Raw genomic sequence first — 15900 nt, 5'->3', positions numbered from 1 at the left:
TTATAATTATTTTTTAAAGTTTTACACTGATATGAAAATTTTCATTTCAAAAATAAAAATCAATTTATTACCAAAAATATTTTGTAAAATGCTTTTAAAAAGGTAATATTATTGTCAATTGTAATTATCATAATCTTAGGCCTATTTTGAAAAGTAGATTAAAAATTAAATTTTTAATTTTTTTTAAAAAATATAAAAAATTAAAAAGATAATATAACTCAAAAAAGTTAAAATATTAAAAAATAAACTTTTAACTGAATTACCAAAATAGGTTTTAGGCCATGTTTGGAAAATGATTTTCTTAGTAAAAAAGTCAAAAAGTTACTAAAATAATCAAAAAGTGAATAACTTATGCCAAAAAGTCAAAGATTTCATTTTCTCTTTACTTTTTACACATCTTTTAGTAAAAATTTAAAAATTTATCCTAAATATACTAATTTTTTTATATCATATTCTAACCAAAACATTGAAAGTTACTAAAAAAAAATTTGTTCCCAAACTAGGCCTTCATTCCTTATTTTGTAAAATATTTATTATTTTATTTTTTATTATTCGTTCCTAATTCAACAGTTCTCCAATAGGCTCCAACAGTGATACGACACAGAGCTCTAAACCCAAAAAGATTCTACAGAGAGAAAGAGAAAGAAACTTTTAGAGAGAGAGAGAGAGAGAGAGAGAGTTACACATCCTAGAATGGGGTGAGAGGAAAGGCTGAGCAGCTGGAAGTTTTTTTTCTTCTTCTAACAGCTGCAAATCAAACACCATCAAAGTTTTGATTTGTTCTGGTTAGTTTTTCATGTTTATGTCTACATATTTATCTGTAAATAGATTACATGTGTGTGTAGATTCACCTAATCACGATTTCTTTTGGGTTTTTTGATCACCCTTTGTTCAATATTTTAATGGGTTTGTCTCTGATCAGTATGATTTTTACTTGTTTTTGATCTTGTTTTCTGAAAAAGTGAAAAATCTGATACGCTGAAGCATCTTGATTTCTTGTTTCTGAGTACTTCTGGTTGAATCTGATTATCTACCCTTTTGTTCTGATTTGTGGTGTGCTTGATTGATGTTCAGGTAATTTCTAAACTGTTCCGTGAAGGAAACAGTTGTTTTGTGCAAAATTTCTGCACTTGATTTCTGTTATTCAGGTATTTTGCTTGCCGGTTCTGATCTCTCTATCATGATTTCGAGAATTTGATCCATTTCATTATTTATGATTGCCCAAAACTGAATTTTTGTTGTTGTTTGTTTTTGTTTTTTAAAGTAGGTACAACGAGTGAGATCTTGAAAACTCAATTCTATCTAATAGTTTTGAATTGGGGTTTTTAAAACTCTAATCATCTGGTTCTGGTTTGGATCGGTTACCTGGGTTATATATCAGTCCACAAATTGAGTTTTTCTTGGTTGGAATTGATTGTTTACAATCATCATTGGAGTCATGTCAACACCATCTCATCGGCAATCTAGACGTATGTACTCTTGGTGGTGGGACAGCCACATAAGTCCCAAAAATTCAAAATGGCTCCAGGAGAATCTTACAGGTATATTTTTATGTCCTATACAAGTTCAGTTTGCTTCTTGTTGAATAACTGAAATGTGCACTGCTTTAGGTTTTGTTTGTACTCCATTCCTTGAGGCCAGATTGCCAGATTACATGCTCAAAATGGTTATTGTAGGATTATAGTAGTTGGACAGAAGACCTCTTGCAAGCTGCGAGTTTCACCCTTTTTCATCTTAGATTTTCAAAGATTTTGGTGGCTATCTCATAAGATTATGTTTATACACTTATCGCATATGATTGTGTTTATGAACCATCTGTTATACCTAGTTTAAATCGTCATGATTGAGCTTACCTTACACACTTTTGAGTGCTTTGCACTTCCACTTCTTTTATAATGTCTAATGCATGCGATATAATTGATTCACAAAGTAAAATGTAGGTGATACATTTGCTAAGGAAAAGGAAATTTGGTTTTTTGCTTTTCATTTGTAGACGGATTAGCTGTGAATAATTTAAGCGGGAAGTTACCTGGTGTTCCAGGAACTCCACGTGGCCATGTGCGGGAACTCAGCCATGCAGGAATTCCCTACCCAACTGATAATTTTAATTTTATTTTTATTTTTATTTTTATTTTTTAAATTTAAACCTTATTGAGAGAATGTGTATCCAAGGAAGTTCATAGAACATATATTAAAATACAGTTGCCTTGTGTCAATGTGCCTGACAGCATGAAACAGTTTGTCTAGGGGAAGTGAGTTTACTTTTTCATTTCTTCATCAGTATGTGTAGTTGTTGGATTGAAAATCTATCCTAACTCTGTTTCTGGTTTTTAAAATTCAAGTAGTTACCATTAATTAGGTTGGATTCATTGCGCCAAGTCTTGTTTGGTCAATGGCATGTTGGGGGCTTCTTGAAAAACCTCAGTTGGGAGGTTTGGTTTTCAAGCCCCCATAAGGTAACTTTGTACAAAATAGAAAAAATAAAGTTAGATTTTTTGGGTTCTTTTTTCCTTCAACTGGTTTGATAACATAAATGAAGTCTCCTTGCTTTTTTAGTAAAATAAGGCAGTGGAGTTTCAGATGGATTGTTAAGCATTCAAGGAAACCTAATTATAACACAACATCGTCCAAGGAAATCTTAAAACATAACAATTGAGTTTCAATGTTGCTTTGGTGCCACAAAAGAAAGTTTCCCAAAAGTAGAAAAAACCTGTTTGATGTGCAACAAGTCTAACGAACCTGCACTTTGCAAGTTGCACATGCCCCAAAGAGAATAGGAATGGAATTCAAACAAATTGCAAACAGATGGTGACAGCTGAAAAAAACTTCAAATTATATGAAAATTGCAATACAAAAGACTTCATCATGGAAATTTATTTTAAGTTTTAGACTTGTGATAGATTGACTAAACTTTCGCTGTCTTTGAAATTTGAACTTATATTAGGCAACAAGTCCATTGCTTATTTGTCTTTTGATACTTATGCTATGTTTGGTTTTGATTATTGTTGCTGTAATAAGATTTTAATTGGTTTTTTATTTCAAGAATTAAGTTGGTTAACAAATTATAAATATTAGCCTGTAATCACTTGATCAAAATATCTATCAACTCATGAACAAGTCTCACAGTCAATATTTTACCAAATGATTAGGTTTTAATCAGTTATCTGATTGCTATTTATGTAATAGTCAGAATCAGTTTCAGTTTCAGTAATCTATGCCAAATATAATAGTAATTTTTTGTACATAAGGGATGGTAGTGATGTATCACAAGAAAATAACTAATTGAAACATTGGGGGTTTTCTGGTGTTATTGAGGTGGTTGTGTGGGTACAACTTCAATTTAGATTGACAACAACTTTTCCTGCATATATGGGATGGTAATAATGTATTACAAGAAAGTATTAATTGAAGCATAGGTGGTTATGTGGTGTTATGGAGGTGGTTGCCTAGGTACAACTTCAAATTTAGATTGGAAGTTACTGTCAACATAAATAAACTAAGTTTGATAACAGAATACTTGGTGTTACACTGAATTTCAACCTTGTACTTGTATTCTGTGTGTTTCTTAGCATGTGATTTATAATTTTGGTATAAAAATCCAGACGTGGCCTGTTGTTGCTTCATAATAACATTTATGGATTTTATTTTATCTTTTAGTACATCGGGAGGCGGGGGGAGTTGAACCCGTGACCTCCTAGTGAGTTACATGGACTCTGGTGACTGGGCTAACCCCAGTGGTTATGTATGGATTTTATGTATGCTATACATGTTTCTTTATTCAAATGTTTCAGTTCAACTTGTATTGCATGTGAAAAAAGGGCTATAGACTACAGTTTAATTGAATAGTTTGTAGTGGAAATTATGTGAATTGTCTACCTCAAATATTGAGTCAACTGATAAAATACTTCATTTGTCTGGTTCATGACGTTGCCAGGCCACATGTAATGACTGAACTCGAGCTTCCCCTATTTTTAGTTTTAAAAACATTTGGGAGATAATTGTTTCCCCTCCTTGGTGGTTTTTGGCTAATGCATCACAATATTGTAATTTTGCTATAATTCCTTTTCCCTAAATTTCTTTTTCCTACTTTCAGGTCAGTCTCTTTTGTGTGTATGTGTGAACTCAATAAAAGTTTTTATTTATTTATTTATTTTTATCTCCTGTTGTACAGATATGGATGCCAAAGTCAAAGCAATGATCAAACTTATTGAAGAGGATGCTGATTCCTTTGCAAGGAGGGCGGAGATGTACTATAAGAAACGTCCGGAGCTTATGAAATTGGTTGAAGAATTCTATCGAGCATATCGTGCATTGGCTGAAAGATACGATAATGCAACTGGGGTGCTTCAGCAGGCTCACCGGACTATGGCAGAAGCATTTCCAAATCAAGTCCCCATGGTACTTGGTGATGATTCACCTGCAAGTTCTGCTTCTGAGACGGATCCCCATACACCTGAGACGTCAACCCCTAGACATTCATTCTTTGACCCTGATGATTTGCAAAGTGATGCTTTAGGACAGTCTTCATCTCATTTTCATGCTGTCAAGAGGAATGGGGCTTTTTCTGAAGAATCTGATTCTGTACCAAATAGAAAGGGTTTGAAACAGTTCAATGATTTATTTGGGTCGGTACACAATGCAAAATCAGGAGAAGGAAGGGTGAGAAAAGGCCTCAGTTTTAATGAGGCAGAGGAAAAAGAACGAAGCATTGAAAGCAAGGAGAACCATGTTACCCGGGATCGAGCCTTGTTTGAGTCTGAAGTGGTGGGAAAATTTGAGAAGGAAATTCAAACATTAAAGGAAACACTAGCCAAATTAGAAGCTGAGAAAGAGGCTGGCCTATCTCAGTACCAACAGAGTTTGGAGAGGTTGTCTAAGCTAGAATCAGACGTCTCTCGTGCACAAGAGGATTCCATAGGGCTTAATGAACGAGCAAACAAGGCTGAAGGTGAAGTTCAATCTTTGAAGGAAGCTATCACTAAATTAGAAGCTGAAAAGGAAGTTAGCCTTCTTCAGTACCAGCAGTGTTTGGAAAGGATAGCTAATCTTGAGAATGTTATCTCTCAAGCCAAAGAGGATGCTGGGGAACTCAATGAGCGAGCCCACAAGGCCGAAACTGAAGCTCAAGCCGTAAAGCAAGACCTTACTACACTAGAAACTGAAAAGGATGCTGCTCTTGATCAATACAAACACTCTTTGGAGATGATTTCGACTCTGGAGAACAAATTATTGCTTGCTGAAGAGGATGCTAGAAAGCTTAGTGAGCGAGCCGACAAAGCTGAAAGGGAAGTTGAAAATCTAAAGCAATCTCTTGCCAAATTGACTGAAGAGAAGGAAGCTATCGCTCTCCAGTATGAGCGGTGCCTGGAAACTATTTCAAGTCTAGAGCATAAAATCTCCTGCGCTGAAGAGGAGGTCCAAAGGCTTAATGGGGAAATAGATTGCAGGGTTGCTAAGTTAAAGGGTGCTGAAGAACAATGTCTTCTGTTGGAAAGATCTAATCAATCTCTTCACTCTGAGTTAGAATCGTTGGTGCTGAAGACAGGTGCTCAAAGTGAAGAGCTTACAGAGAAGCAGAAGGAGTTGGGGAGATTGTGGACTTGCATTCAGGAAGAGCGATTCCGGTTTGTGGAGGCTGAAACTGCTTTCCAAACTCTACAGCATTTGCACTCTCAGACTCAGGAAGAACTGAGATCTATGGCTTCGGAGCTTCAAAACAGGGCTCAACTCTTAAGGGACATTGAAACTCATAATCAAAGTTTGCGGGATGAAGTCCTGAAGATTAAAGAAGAGAACAAGAGCCTCAGCGAGCTTAACTTATCTTCAGCCATGTCAATAAAAGATATGCAAAATGAGATCTTTAACTTAACGGAGACTAAAGGGAAACTTGAAGAGGAGGTTGAACTCAGAGTGGACCAAAGAAATGCTCTTCAACAAGAAATTTACTGTCTGAAAGAGGAACTGAATGAGCTGAACAAGAAACACCAAGCAATATTGGACCAGGTTGAGGAAGTAGGCTTTAGCCCAGATTGTTTTAAATCATCAGTAAAGGAATTGCAGGATGAGAACTCAAATCTAAAGGAAACCTGTGAGAGAGAAATAAGTGAGAAAGTAGCTCTTTTAGTGAAGTTAGAAATTATGCAACAGCTTCTCGAGAAAAATGCCATTTTGGAAAAGTCCCTTTCAGATTTGAGAGCTGAGTTAGAAGGGGCTAGAGGGAAGATAAATGCACTGGAAGAGTCCTGTCATTCTCTTTTGGAAGAGAAATCTACTCTTGTTGCTGAGAAGGCCACTCTAATAACTCAGTTACAGGTAACTACTGAGAATTTAGAGAAACTCTCGGAGAAAAACACCTTTCTGGAGAATTCCCTTTCTGATGCTCATTATGAACTTGAAGGGTTGAAGATAAGATCGAAAAGTTTAGAAGATTCATGCCAGCTGCTTGAAAATGAGAAATCTGGTCTTATGGATGAGAAGGATGCCTTGTTTTCTCAGGTGGAAATCACTCGGAAGAGATTTGAAGACCTTGAGAAAGGATATAGAGAAGTAGAAGAGAAATACTCAGCTCTGGAGAAAGAGAAAGAGTCCACACTTCACGAAGTAGAAGAACTACGCGTTTCCTTGGATGTACAAAAGCAGGAATATGCCAGCTTGACCACAATGAGCAAGACAAAGTTGGCTGGTATGGAAAACCAGATCTGTTTCCTACAAGAAGAAGGTCACCGCAGGAGGAGAGAGTTCGAAGAAGAGCTAGACAAATCCATGAAACACCAACTTCAGATTTTCATCTTGCAGAGATGTGTACAAGATCTAGAAGAAAAGAGCCGCTCTCTGTTGACTGAGTTTCATAAACTCCTTGATGCATCCAAATTGTCGGAACAGCTGATTTCTGAATTAGAGCATAAAAATCTTGAGCAACAGGTGGAAGTGAAATCCTTGTCCGATCAAAGAAGCAGATTTAGGATGGGGATGTATGAGTTGTTGAAAGCTTTTGACATTGATCTAGGCCACGGGTGTGAAGAAAAGATTGGCCAGGACCAAACATATTTGAACCACATGCTAAGCAAACTTGAAGATACAAAAAGTTCTCTTTGTGAAGTACACGATGAAAATCAGAAGCTGGCAGTTGAGATCTCGGTTCTTGTCACAATGCTTGGGCATCTAAGATTGGAAGCAAATGCTGTTGAGATGGAAAGGAACATTCTTGACCAGGAACTCCATATAAAGAATGAACAGTTCTCTGTGTTGCAGATTGAGGCAAATAAGCTTCTAGTGATGAATGAAGAGCTGCAATCGAAAGTGAGGGAAAAGGACGAAAAAGAGGAAGTACTAACAAGTGAAATAGAGAATCTTCATGGGAAGTTTATGGATATGCAAGGGGCCTGCCAGATTTTACAGACAGAGAACTCAAAGGTGCTTGAAGAAAAAAGTTTCTTGACAAAGAGATTCTTGGACTTGGAGGAAAAAGAGCGTACTCTTCAAGAGGAAAACTTTTCTATTGTAGGTGAAACGTTATCTCTGAGTACCCTCTGTCTGATTTTCAAGAACATTATCAATGAGAAATCTGTGGAACTGAAGGTGCTCAATGAAGATCTGGACAAACTTCAAGGTGTCAATGGTGCCCTCGAGGGCAAGTTAAGAATGACGGGGGGAAAATTGGAAGAGGTACAGCTTGAAAATTTGCATCTGAAGGAGGAGTTGAAGATTTCAGAGGATGCGTTAAGAACAGTTGCATCTGTCAGTGAACAATTGAATCATGAAATTGCTAATGGCAAGGATCTATTGAGTCAAAAGGAAATTGAACTTTCTGAAGCAGAACACAAACTTACTGCCACAGAGAACGAGAAATCAGAGTTGCAAAAAACAGTGGAGGATCTGAAGAGGGAAAATGATGAGGTTAAGATGGTTAGGGATGACCAAGAAAAGCAGATTCTCAAGCTATCTGAAGACAACGATCATCTGAGTAAGGAGAATGGATACCTTAATGAAGCAAATCGGGAACTTGAGTTTGAACTGCACCATTTGCATGAAGAACATGAAAAAACCAGAAGCAGAGAGGAAAGTTTGTTCTATGAGGTGCAAAAGGGAAACAATGAGATTAATCTATGGGAGAGTGAGGCCACAACCTTTTTTGGTGATCTACAGATCTCCGCTCTCTTTCAAGCTTTGTTTGAAGAGAAGGTTCATCAGCTAACTGAAGCATGTAAAAGCCTTGAAGGTGAAACTACTTCTAAAAATATGGACATTGAAAAGATGAAAGAAAGAATCAGCACTTTGGAAGGTGAAAATGGAGGACTCAAAACTCAGTTGGCTGCATATGTCCCAGCCATCAATGCTTTAAAGGATTGTATATTATCCCTGGAGAACCATACCTGTTTGCATAGAAAGCTTCAACAAAGCAACAATGAGGGACTGAAGGTAATGTTAGTTTATAACATATATACAAAAATCTTCAATCATTCCTGCACCTTTTAATCCATTGTATTTTGTTTCTTTATTTAAAACCAATTTGTCTATCCATTTTACTTTTCCCATGAACCTCCTTCAAGGTACTTATATTCTCTCATCAGCACAATAATTTAACAAAACTAGGCATTTTTTGTTCTAGAAGTCATTAAGTTGAGTTGATGTTTGGCTTGGTAGTTTGTCAGAGAAATAGAACCTTTAGGTACCATATGCCACCAGGAGCTGTTAGTAATCCCAAGTACTATTTTAAGCTGTCTGACTTTTGGCAGCTGATTTCCTTGCATGCCTGGTTCCTTGCAAGTTCCCCCAAGATGATATGCGTCTGTTTGCTTGTTGCATGAACTAAATAAAAATTCTTGGGAATTTCAAGATCATGAAGTTGGTTATGCTGGTTATGTAGACATTCATTTTGAACAAAGGAATATCCCAAGAATTTTTAAGATTAGGTCGAGTCCAGTACCTAGTAAACCCGTACATAAAACATACGTATCATAGTCCATGTAACTACGGTAGCGGAAAAGTTTTCTGATATATAGGCTGTGCCATGAACAAGCACTGCGAGTAATTTGTTCAAGTTCTTGTTTCCAGGATGCTGAATTGGCGAATCATAGTGCAGATCAAAAGATGCCAGATGAATTTTCAGAGTTGCAGGATTTGCAAACAAGGATTAAAGCTGTTGAGAAGGCAGTGATTGAAATGGAGAGTTTTGTGACACAGGAAAACATTAATGCTAATACCAAGCTAGAGGCTGCAATGAGACAGATTGAAGAGTTAAAATTCAAAGGTGGCTCAAACCAAGAAAATGTTAGGCCCACGTCTGAGATCTCCGAATTGGAAAATGGACTTCTGACAAAAGACATTATGCTCGATCAGATTTCTGAATGTTCATCCTATGGGATAAGCAGGAGAGAATGTGCCAATGCAAATAGTCACATGCTTGAGTTATGGGATATTGCTGATCTTGATGGCAGCATCGATCTTACCGTTGGGAAGGGAAAGAAAATAGTCACTGCACCTACTGAAAAAGGTTTTCCAGTTGAGGTGGTGAAGAAACAGAGGAGTAGATATCCCAATTCAGAAATACTGATTGAAAAGGAGTTGGGTGTGGACAAACTAGAGATTTCCAGGACATTTTCAGAGTCACGTCGAGAATTGAACAAGAACAAGGTCTTGGAGAGGCTTAATTCTGATATCCAGAAACTGACAAACCTTCAAATCACCGTGCAAGATTTGAAGAGGAAAGTCGAGATTAGTGAAAAGGAGAAAAAGAGTAAAGCTTTTGATGACTCTGATACTCTGAAGTTGCAGTTGGAAGAAGCTGAGGAGGCTATCCTGAAATTGTTTGATCTGAATAGTAAATTGATGAAAAGTATCGAAGACAGATCATTTGCTGTTGATGGCAAACCTGCAATGGATTCAGAAGAGAGTGGGAGCATCAGCAACAGAAGAAGGAAAATTTCAGACCAAGCACGAAAAGTGTCTGAAAAAATTGGGCGGTTGCAGTTGGAAGTACAAAAAATACAGTTTGTTTTGCTAAAACTTGATGATGAAAATGAAAAAGAAAGCAAAGGGAAAATGGTACTCACAGACTCAAAAAGAAGAGTTCTGCTTAGTGACTATCTCTATGGCGGTGGTGTGAGAACTGGCCATAGGAGAAAGAAAGGGACCTTTTGTGGTTGTGTCCGGCCTCCAACAAGGGGAGACTGAGTTATTTTACATGTAAATCGGCATATCAGTTAGAGTTCATATTTCTTTTTCTTTTTTTCTTTGTTGTCTATAAATTTTCTCTATCGAGATGTTTTAAGACTTGTATGTGTTGCCTTGGTTTAATTAGAGTATTTTGTCCTTAATTTAGTTTAGGAGGAAGTACTGTAAATGTCAGGGTCCGTCTAAATCATAATAAGCTACTGTTGGGGGAGCTTTGTTTCCTTCAAAATAATTTGGATCGTGTTGGGAAAACTTTTCTTCATGGGAAATCAATTTTCATGTTATGTAATTATTGTTCTTAGCAGCTAGTTTTATCCGCTATATTTTGTTACCGTTGAGGGCATGACATTCAATATTGCAGTTGGAGTAAAAGGTTTCCTAGTTTGGGGCTAGCTGAATGATCTTTAGTCATGTCTGGTGGTGGAAACTACTTCAGCTGCTTCATCCAAATCTGATTATGAAGACTCTGACTCTTCTCCAGACTTTATGACTATGGCACAATCTTCATATCAGATAGATCCAGTTGTTGAGAAGCTGATGATGCTAATCTCTAAAGATAAAGCAATTCTTGCAAGGATAGATGCCTGATTGGCAAGCTCTGTTTTCTTTTTTAGTCATTTAGATTGTAGCCCTCTTTTGCCATGGCTTCTCGGGTCATGCTGTGAATGTAGCACCATAAACTGCGAACCAAAAAAGGGAGCAGCTCCTAGTCTACAAGGATAAAGAAGAAATACAGTTCAAAATTCAAACAGAACCTGCAACCTATAAATATAAGGAGGAATGCAAATCTAGATGCCATATTTGCAATCACATAATATTCTATATCCAAGCTAAAAACAGCATGTATGATCTAATAACTGGATGCAGAATCTCTATTGGAACGATATTTGGTAAGATAGTACTTTCAGATTCACTCTGAGCAAGTTGGAATGCCTCCATGCATCCAAGAACTGCAGGTGTATACTGTCTTCAAATGAACACGAACCCTAATCAAAGCTAGCCACTTAAACATCATAGATATCAAAGTACGTTGTGAAGTATTTGTGCTGTGATTGGATCAAGGATTTGAAGTGGGATTTGTAAAGGGAAAGAAAAAGTGAAAAAATTTAGCTTTCATTTCATTCACTTTTCCCTTCTTCCTTTCCTTGCACCAATCCAATCTGAAATCCTTATCCAAACACAACCTTTCATAATTAGCAAGAGAAACAAGAAAATGTGAGGTTCCAATGATTAATGATTATATCCTCTGCTTACAGACTAACCTCATCATTCTAAAATTCAATCAGGAAAAATTAAATAACTGAGCTCAGGTAATTACAATTGAACAAGCAATAATGGGAAGAAAAAAAGAAAAAAGAAAAAAGAAAAGATGTTTACAAAAATTGAACTCAAAAGAAAAATCTGTCTAATGGGGTCACAATAAACTGATATGGCTATATAACTCCACTTCGACACCCTGAATACAACAAAAATGAAAATCGAGGATGAAAAGGATGATTATAAAAAAAATTATGAGTAAAAATAACCAAATCTATTACCAAGGTCTTCAAGTTTCACATTACAAGTTGAAGCCTTGCGATCGTGCCAGGCTGTCTGTGACCTTCCTTCCAGACAGAGCTATGGGCAATAATTCTATCTCTGATCAGTGTTTATTCACAGATGAAACAATGATAAAATGCTATAACCTCAAATGTTGCTGAACATGAGTGAGATGAGAGTGTTTTTAAAGGATTTTAGGGCATGTGGGGACGTCTAACACTAAGTAGACTGAAACTTAAACTATACACAGAGAAAAAGAGAGAGACTAGTGCTGATTCAAACTCAAGAAATCTGATAACAGACAAAAAGGACTAATTTCAATATCCGCATGCTTACCTGTTCTGAAAAAAAAAGAAAAAAAAAGGAAAAAAAATCTGTCCTTAAAAAACATTGCAGATGATTTCATTTTCATATGATATCCAAATACACGCTTAAACCTTCATATTTTTGCATGAAGAGATCTCTCAGATGGAAATTCTATTCTCATTTGATCATTGGAAGAGGTCAAACTTCGCTGAAAAGATGGGGAAAACCAATAAATAGAAACTCAAATGGTGGTTCATGGAGATTATCGAGACTAGTAGCACAATCAAAACCAAAAAAATTACAGCTTGTTGATACTTTCAGTTTCATCAAATGCGACAATAAAACCAAACTTTACATAAGACTGAAGAAGTTAGATGGGAAATAATTAATTGGGTAGAGCCTTATGTTTGCTAAGATGCAAGTGTTTAACCAAGTTCTCCCTAATGGTTCTTCCCAGTGGATCAACTTGTTTACAGCACTGTTCCACATAACCTGAGTCATGGTGACCAGACAAGGCAACATCTGGACACAAATTGTCACCGCTGTCAATCATAATATTGTGAAGTAAAACACAGACTAAGATAATACTCGGCAGTTTGTGCTTATCTGGTCTCCACATAACCTTATTAAGTATTCTCCAACCACCCTTTAACTGTGAGAATGCCTTCACAGAAAGCGACCATGCAGCCTTGTGTATTGCATTGAAATCAGACACTGCAGCCCAAAGGTCACCATTTTCACAAGGTGTAATGAGCCATGGAAGAAGAGGGTAGCCAGCTCCGCCTACAATATATTCTCTAATCTCTGCTCCTTCAGAATTCTTTCGTGGATTTCCATTCAATCGATGGCCACCATCACAGTGTTTGTAAAATCCAGAACACTTCAATAGTCTGGAAATAGGCATACTCCCAGGAAAACCCGTCACAATATCAAGAAATCTCATTTCATCATCAACAATTCCTTGTAAAAACATGCTGTAGTTGTTCTCCTGGTCACACCAATCATCTGAAGTTTCAATTGCCGGAAGAGTCATAACAATGTGGGTTGCATCTATGGCTCCACAACAATTGGGCAACCCAAATGATGCCTCTAATTTGGACTTAATTTCCTCCATTCTATTGGAATCAGGCCACTTGAGATGGTGCTTGGCACGTTCTTCCAGTGCTTCAATGAATCGCCAAGTTACCTGAGATACTGTGGACTGGCCAACACCAAAAGAAGCTCCCACTGAAACTTGGGACTCACCAGAAGCCAACCTTCTGAGGGCAATCGCAACTTGTTTCTCGACACTAAGAAGTCTTCCTTCAATGTTTATGAGACCAGACGGCGGTCTTGAAACAAGATCCTCTCTGACAAGTGAGCATATGTAATCAAATGTTTTCTTTGATACCCGAAAGAAGTATTTGAATCCCTCTGCCTCATCAGAAAGTATTGCTGAGCCTGAAAATTTGAGTTGCATGAATGAAACAAAATTAGACATTCCAATTGTATGCACAAGTCAATGAAATATTGAAAGGTGAGTAAAGCTTCCAGTAAGCCTCTTGGGCATCCTCCCTTAGGCTACAGAAGAATATGATTATGACTTTGAAATCTTGATCACATTTAAGGGGGAGAATTTTGAGACGATGTGTTAATACGACACAAACCGTATACAAATTTAGGGGGTTAGGATTGACCATATTCAACCACCAACACGGCACAATACTGGCACCCTTAATCACATTAGCCTTGTAGAAAAAATGCCATTGCCGTTTCTTTTTTTTTTGGTCAAACCATAACCACAAATATGATAAACATTATATCAAACTAGACAATCATAATCTAACAATAACTAGAAAGCCAACAGTCACTAAGCATAAAAATCACCGCAAGAAATAACCCAAGCTTTGGGAAGAAATATATAAGTACATACAACCCATAATAGAAAAAATAAAGACCACAAGGATATCACATTCCTCTCTTCATAAAAGTTGAACCTGCAAACTCATACCACGAAGGGCATGTTTGATTGGGTGGATTATAGTATGGGATTGAGATTATTAATCCGTGGGCCCAATTGTCCTATTTTTGTTTTAACATTTTGTTTTAGTATTATTAATTCAATGGATAATTAATCCAACAATTATTAAGTAATGAGGTAGGGGTGGGATTATTAATCTAATGGATATTAATCCAATTGGATAGTGAATACTAATGTAATAGGATTATTAATACTTTACTATTAGTCTTGTGAATCAAACATGACCAAAGTGTACACAACCACTAGATGATAGACATTGACAAGATTTAAAATCATCCATTTTTAGGAAACCATGGTAAAGCCAGAGAGAGAGAGAGAGAGAGAGAGAGAGAGAGAGAGAGAGTTTTTGAACAAAGAAATGTGAACCAGCTAAAACAATCAAGATCAAATGAAACCCTAGAATTGAAACTTTGAATCCCCCTCAAAAAAAAAATTGGTGCAAAAATACAGGCACACATGAAGTTAATTACAACTGATTTGTAGTTTTCTTTTTTTCCCATAAAAATGCAGTGAAAGAGAAAAAAGGAAGAGAATTGAGAGAAAAGAAACCTGAGATTGGAGAGTTATTGTGCCAGAAACTATCCCACCAATCGGACTCAGTGGCTTTACTTTCTGTGGGAACTGTCCTTACACTTCTCCTTTTCTTCAATTTCTTCGAATCCCGTTTCGGTTTCTTTGTTTTCTTGAGAGGAGGCATTGGGGACAACACGATTCTCAGATGTTTGTTTGCTGGGAAAATTTCGCATCAGTTTCTTCCCCAAGAAAGAAAGTGAGAAAAGGGGCCAAAAAATAAACGGATTAAACTTCACTTAATCGATTTCCGACGGATCGTAATGTGTCCCCGATGCCAAAAAGAGAGCTGTTTTATTATTCAACAATGATAGAGGCCTTAATTTCTGTGACTCAAATGGCTCGAATTTGTCAAAATGATGTCGTTTTGAGTATAAAACAACATTAAAATTGTCAAAACGACGTCGTTTTGGCAAATTTGAGCCATTTGAGCCACAGAAATTAGGGCCCTCAAACATTTTCCTTTATTATTAGCCATGGGTCGGGCTAAAAACGAGCCGAGTTTTAGTGAGTTTGGATTTGTTTATTAAGATTTTAATAGACTTGAGTTGAGTAAAAATTAATAAACCGAGCTCGAGCTGAATTGGTTTAGACTCGATTTAAGCTTGAGTCTTAACGAATCAAAAAAATTATAAATTCATATTTACACGTGAGACTAAAGTTATAATTAAAATTTTGATTATACAGTTATATATATAATATATATAAATATACTAAAAAAAGTCCATATTTTACTAAAATAATAATATTTACTATCACTATTATATAAATGTACTATCTATAGTTAACTATTATTTAGATTTATATTTTTTAAATATATAAATAGCATATTTCTTTTATTTTTTATACATATTTTTATATTATTTAATATATAAATAATAATATTAAACAAGCCGAGCTTATGAGCCGAGTTTATGAGCCGAGTTTTAAAATATTTGGGTTTGTTTATTAAAAATTTAACGAGCTCGAGCTCGAGCTCGCTTGAACGCAAAAAAAAATAATTAACGAACCGCGTTCGAACGAGCTCTTACCAAGCCGAGTTCGAACCTGTTCACGAACGGCTTTGTTCATTTGCAGCCCTACCTATGGAAGAGCATTTTCAACTGTATATCAAATTTTTCATTAAACTTGTGTAAAAATTTAAATGGAAGGTTTATTTGATATCAAGAACTTTAACGGAGATTTTTCAAATTTATCAGAATATCAGTTGATCGGGCGGATGATCGGGTAGATATTCGGCCGGTCGCCTAGTTAATGTAAAATTTTCACAAATTTTTATCTTGAGGTGGTCA

The 15900-nt window shown here is 36.4% G+C and overlaps 2 protein-coding genes across 2 annotated transcripts; one reads left to right on the top strand and one right to left on the bottom strand.

Moving 5' to 3' along the window:
• Positions 1-547: 547 nt before the first annotated feature.
• On the top strand, positions 548-10462 carry LOC114263494 (protein NETWORKED 1D). Its single transcript, XM_028204041.2, has 5 exons — positions 548-785; positions 1075-1148; positions 1265-1541; positions 4172-8418; positions 9055-10462. The coding sequence occupies exons 3-5, from the start codon at positions 1439-1441 to the stop codon at positions 10171-10173; spliced, it is 5469 nt and encodes a 1822-aa protein (XP_028059842.2). The 5' UTR covers positions 548-785; positions 1075-1148; positions 1265-1438; the 3' UTR covers positions 10174-10462.
• A 1760-nt stretch (positions 10463-12222) lies between these two features.
• Positions 12223-14907, bottom strand: LOC114263495 (nuclease). The gene is made up of 2 exons (XM_028204043.2): positions 14588-14907; positions 12223-13458 (listed from the first exon to the last, which is right to left on the bottom strand). The coding sequence occupies exons 1-2, from the start codon at positions 14733-14735 to the stop codon at positions 12404-12406; spliced, it is 1203 nt and encodes a 400-aa protein (XP_028059844.1). The 5' UTR covers positions 14736-14907; the 3' UTR covers positions 12223-12403.
• Positions 14908-15900: the final 993 nt, after the last annotated feature.

Source organism: Camellia sinensis, chromosome 12 (genome assembly GCF_055761805.1).
Source record: "Camellia sinensis isolate YWXY chromosome 12, ASM5576180v1, whole genome shotgun sequence".
Taxonomy (NCBI): domain Eukaryota; kingdom Viridiplantae; phylum Streptophyta; class Magnoliopsida; order Ericales; family Theaceae; genus Camellia; species Camellia sinensis.
Note: the sequence above shows the minus strand (reverse complement) of the source record. Positions and strands in the feature narration are given on the sequence as shown.

Coding starts and splice junctions, on each gene's coding strand:
- LOC114263494 (XM_028204041.2), top strand. CDS start 1,439: ATGTCAACACCATCTCATCGGCAATCTAGACGTATGTACTCTTGGTGG. Junction 1,542..4,171: donor GCTCCAGGAGAATCTTACAG/GTATATTTTTAT, acceptor CCTGTTGTACAG/ATATGGATGCCAAAGTCAAA. Junction 8,419..9,054: donor GCAACAATGAGGGACTGAAG/GTAATGTTAGTT, acceptor TCTTGTTTCCAG/GATGCTGAATTGGCGAATCA.
- LOC114263495 (XM_028204043.2), bottom strand. CDS start 14,735: ATGCCTCCTCTCAAGAAAACAAAGAAACCGAAACGGGATTCGAAGAAA. Junction 13,459..14,587: donor CAATAACTCTCCAATCTCAG/GTTTCTTTTCTC, acceptor TCAAATTTTCAG/GCTCAGCAATACTTTCTGAT.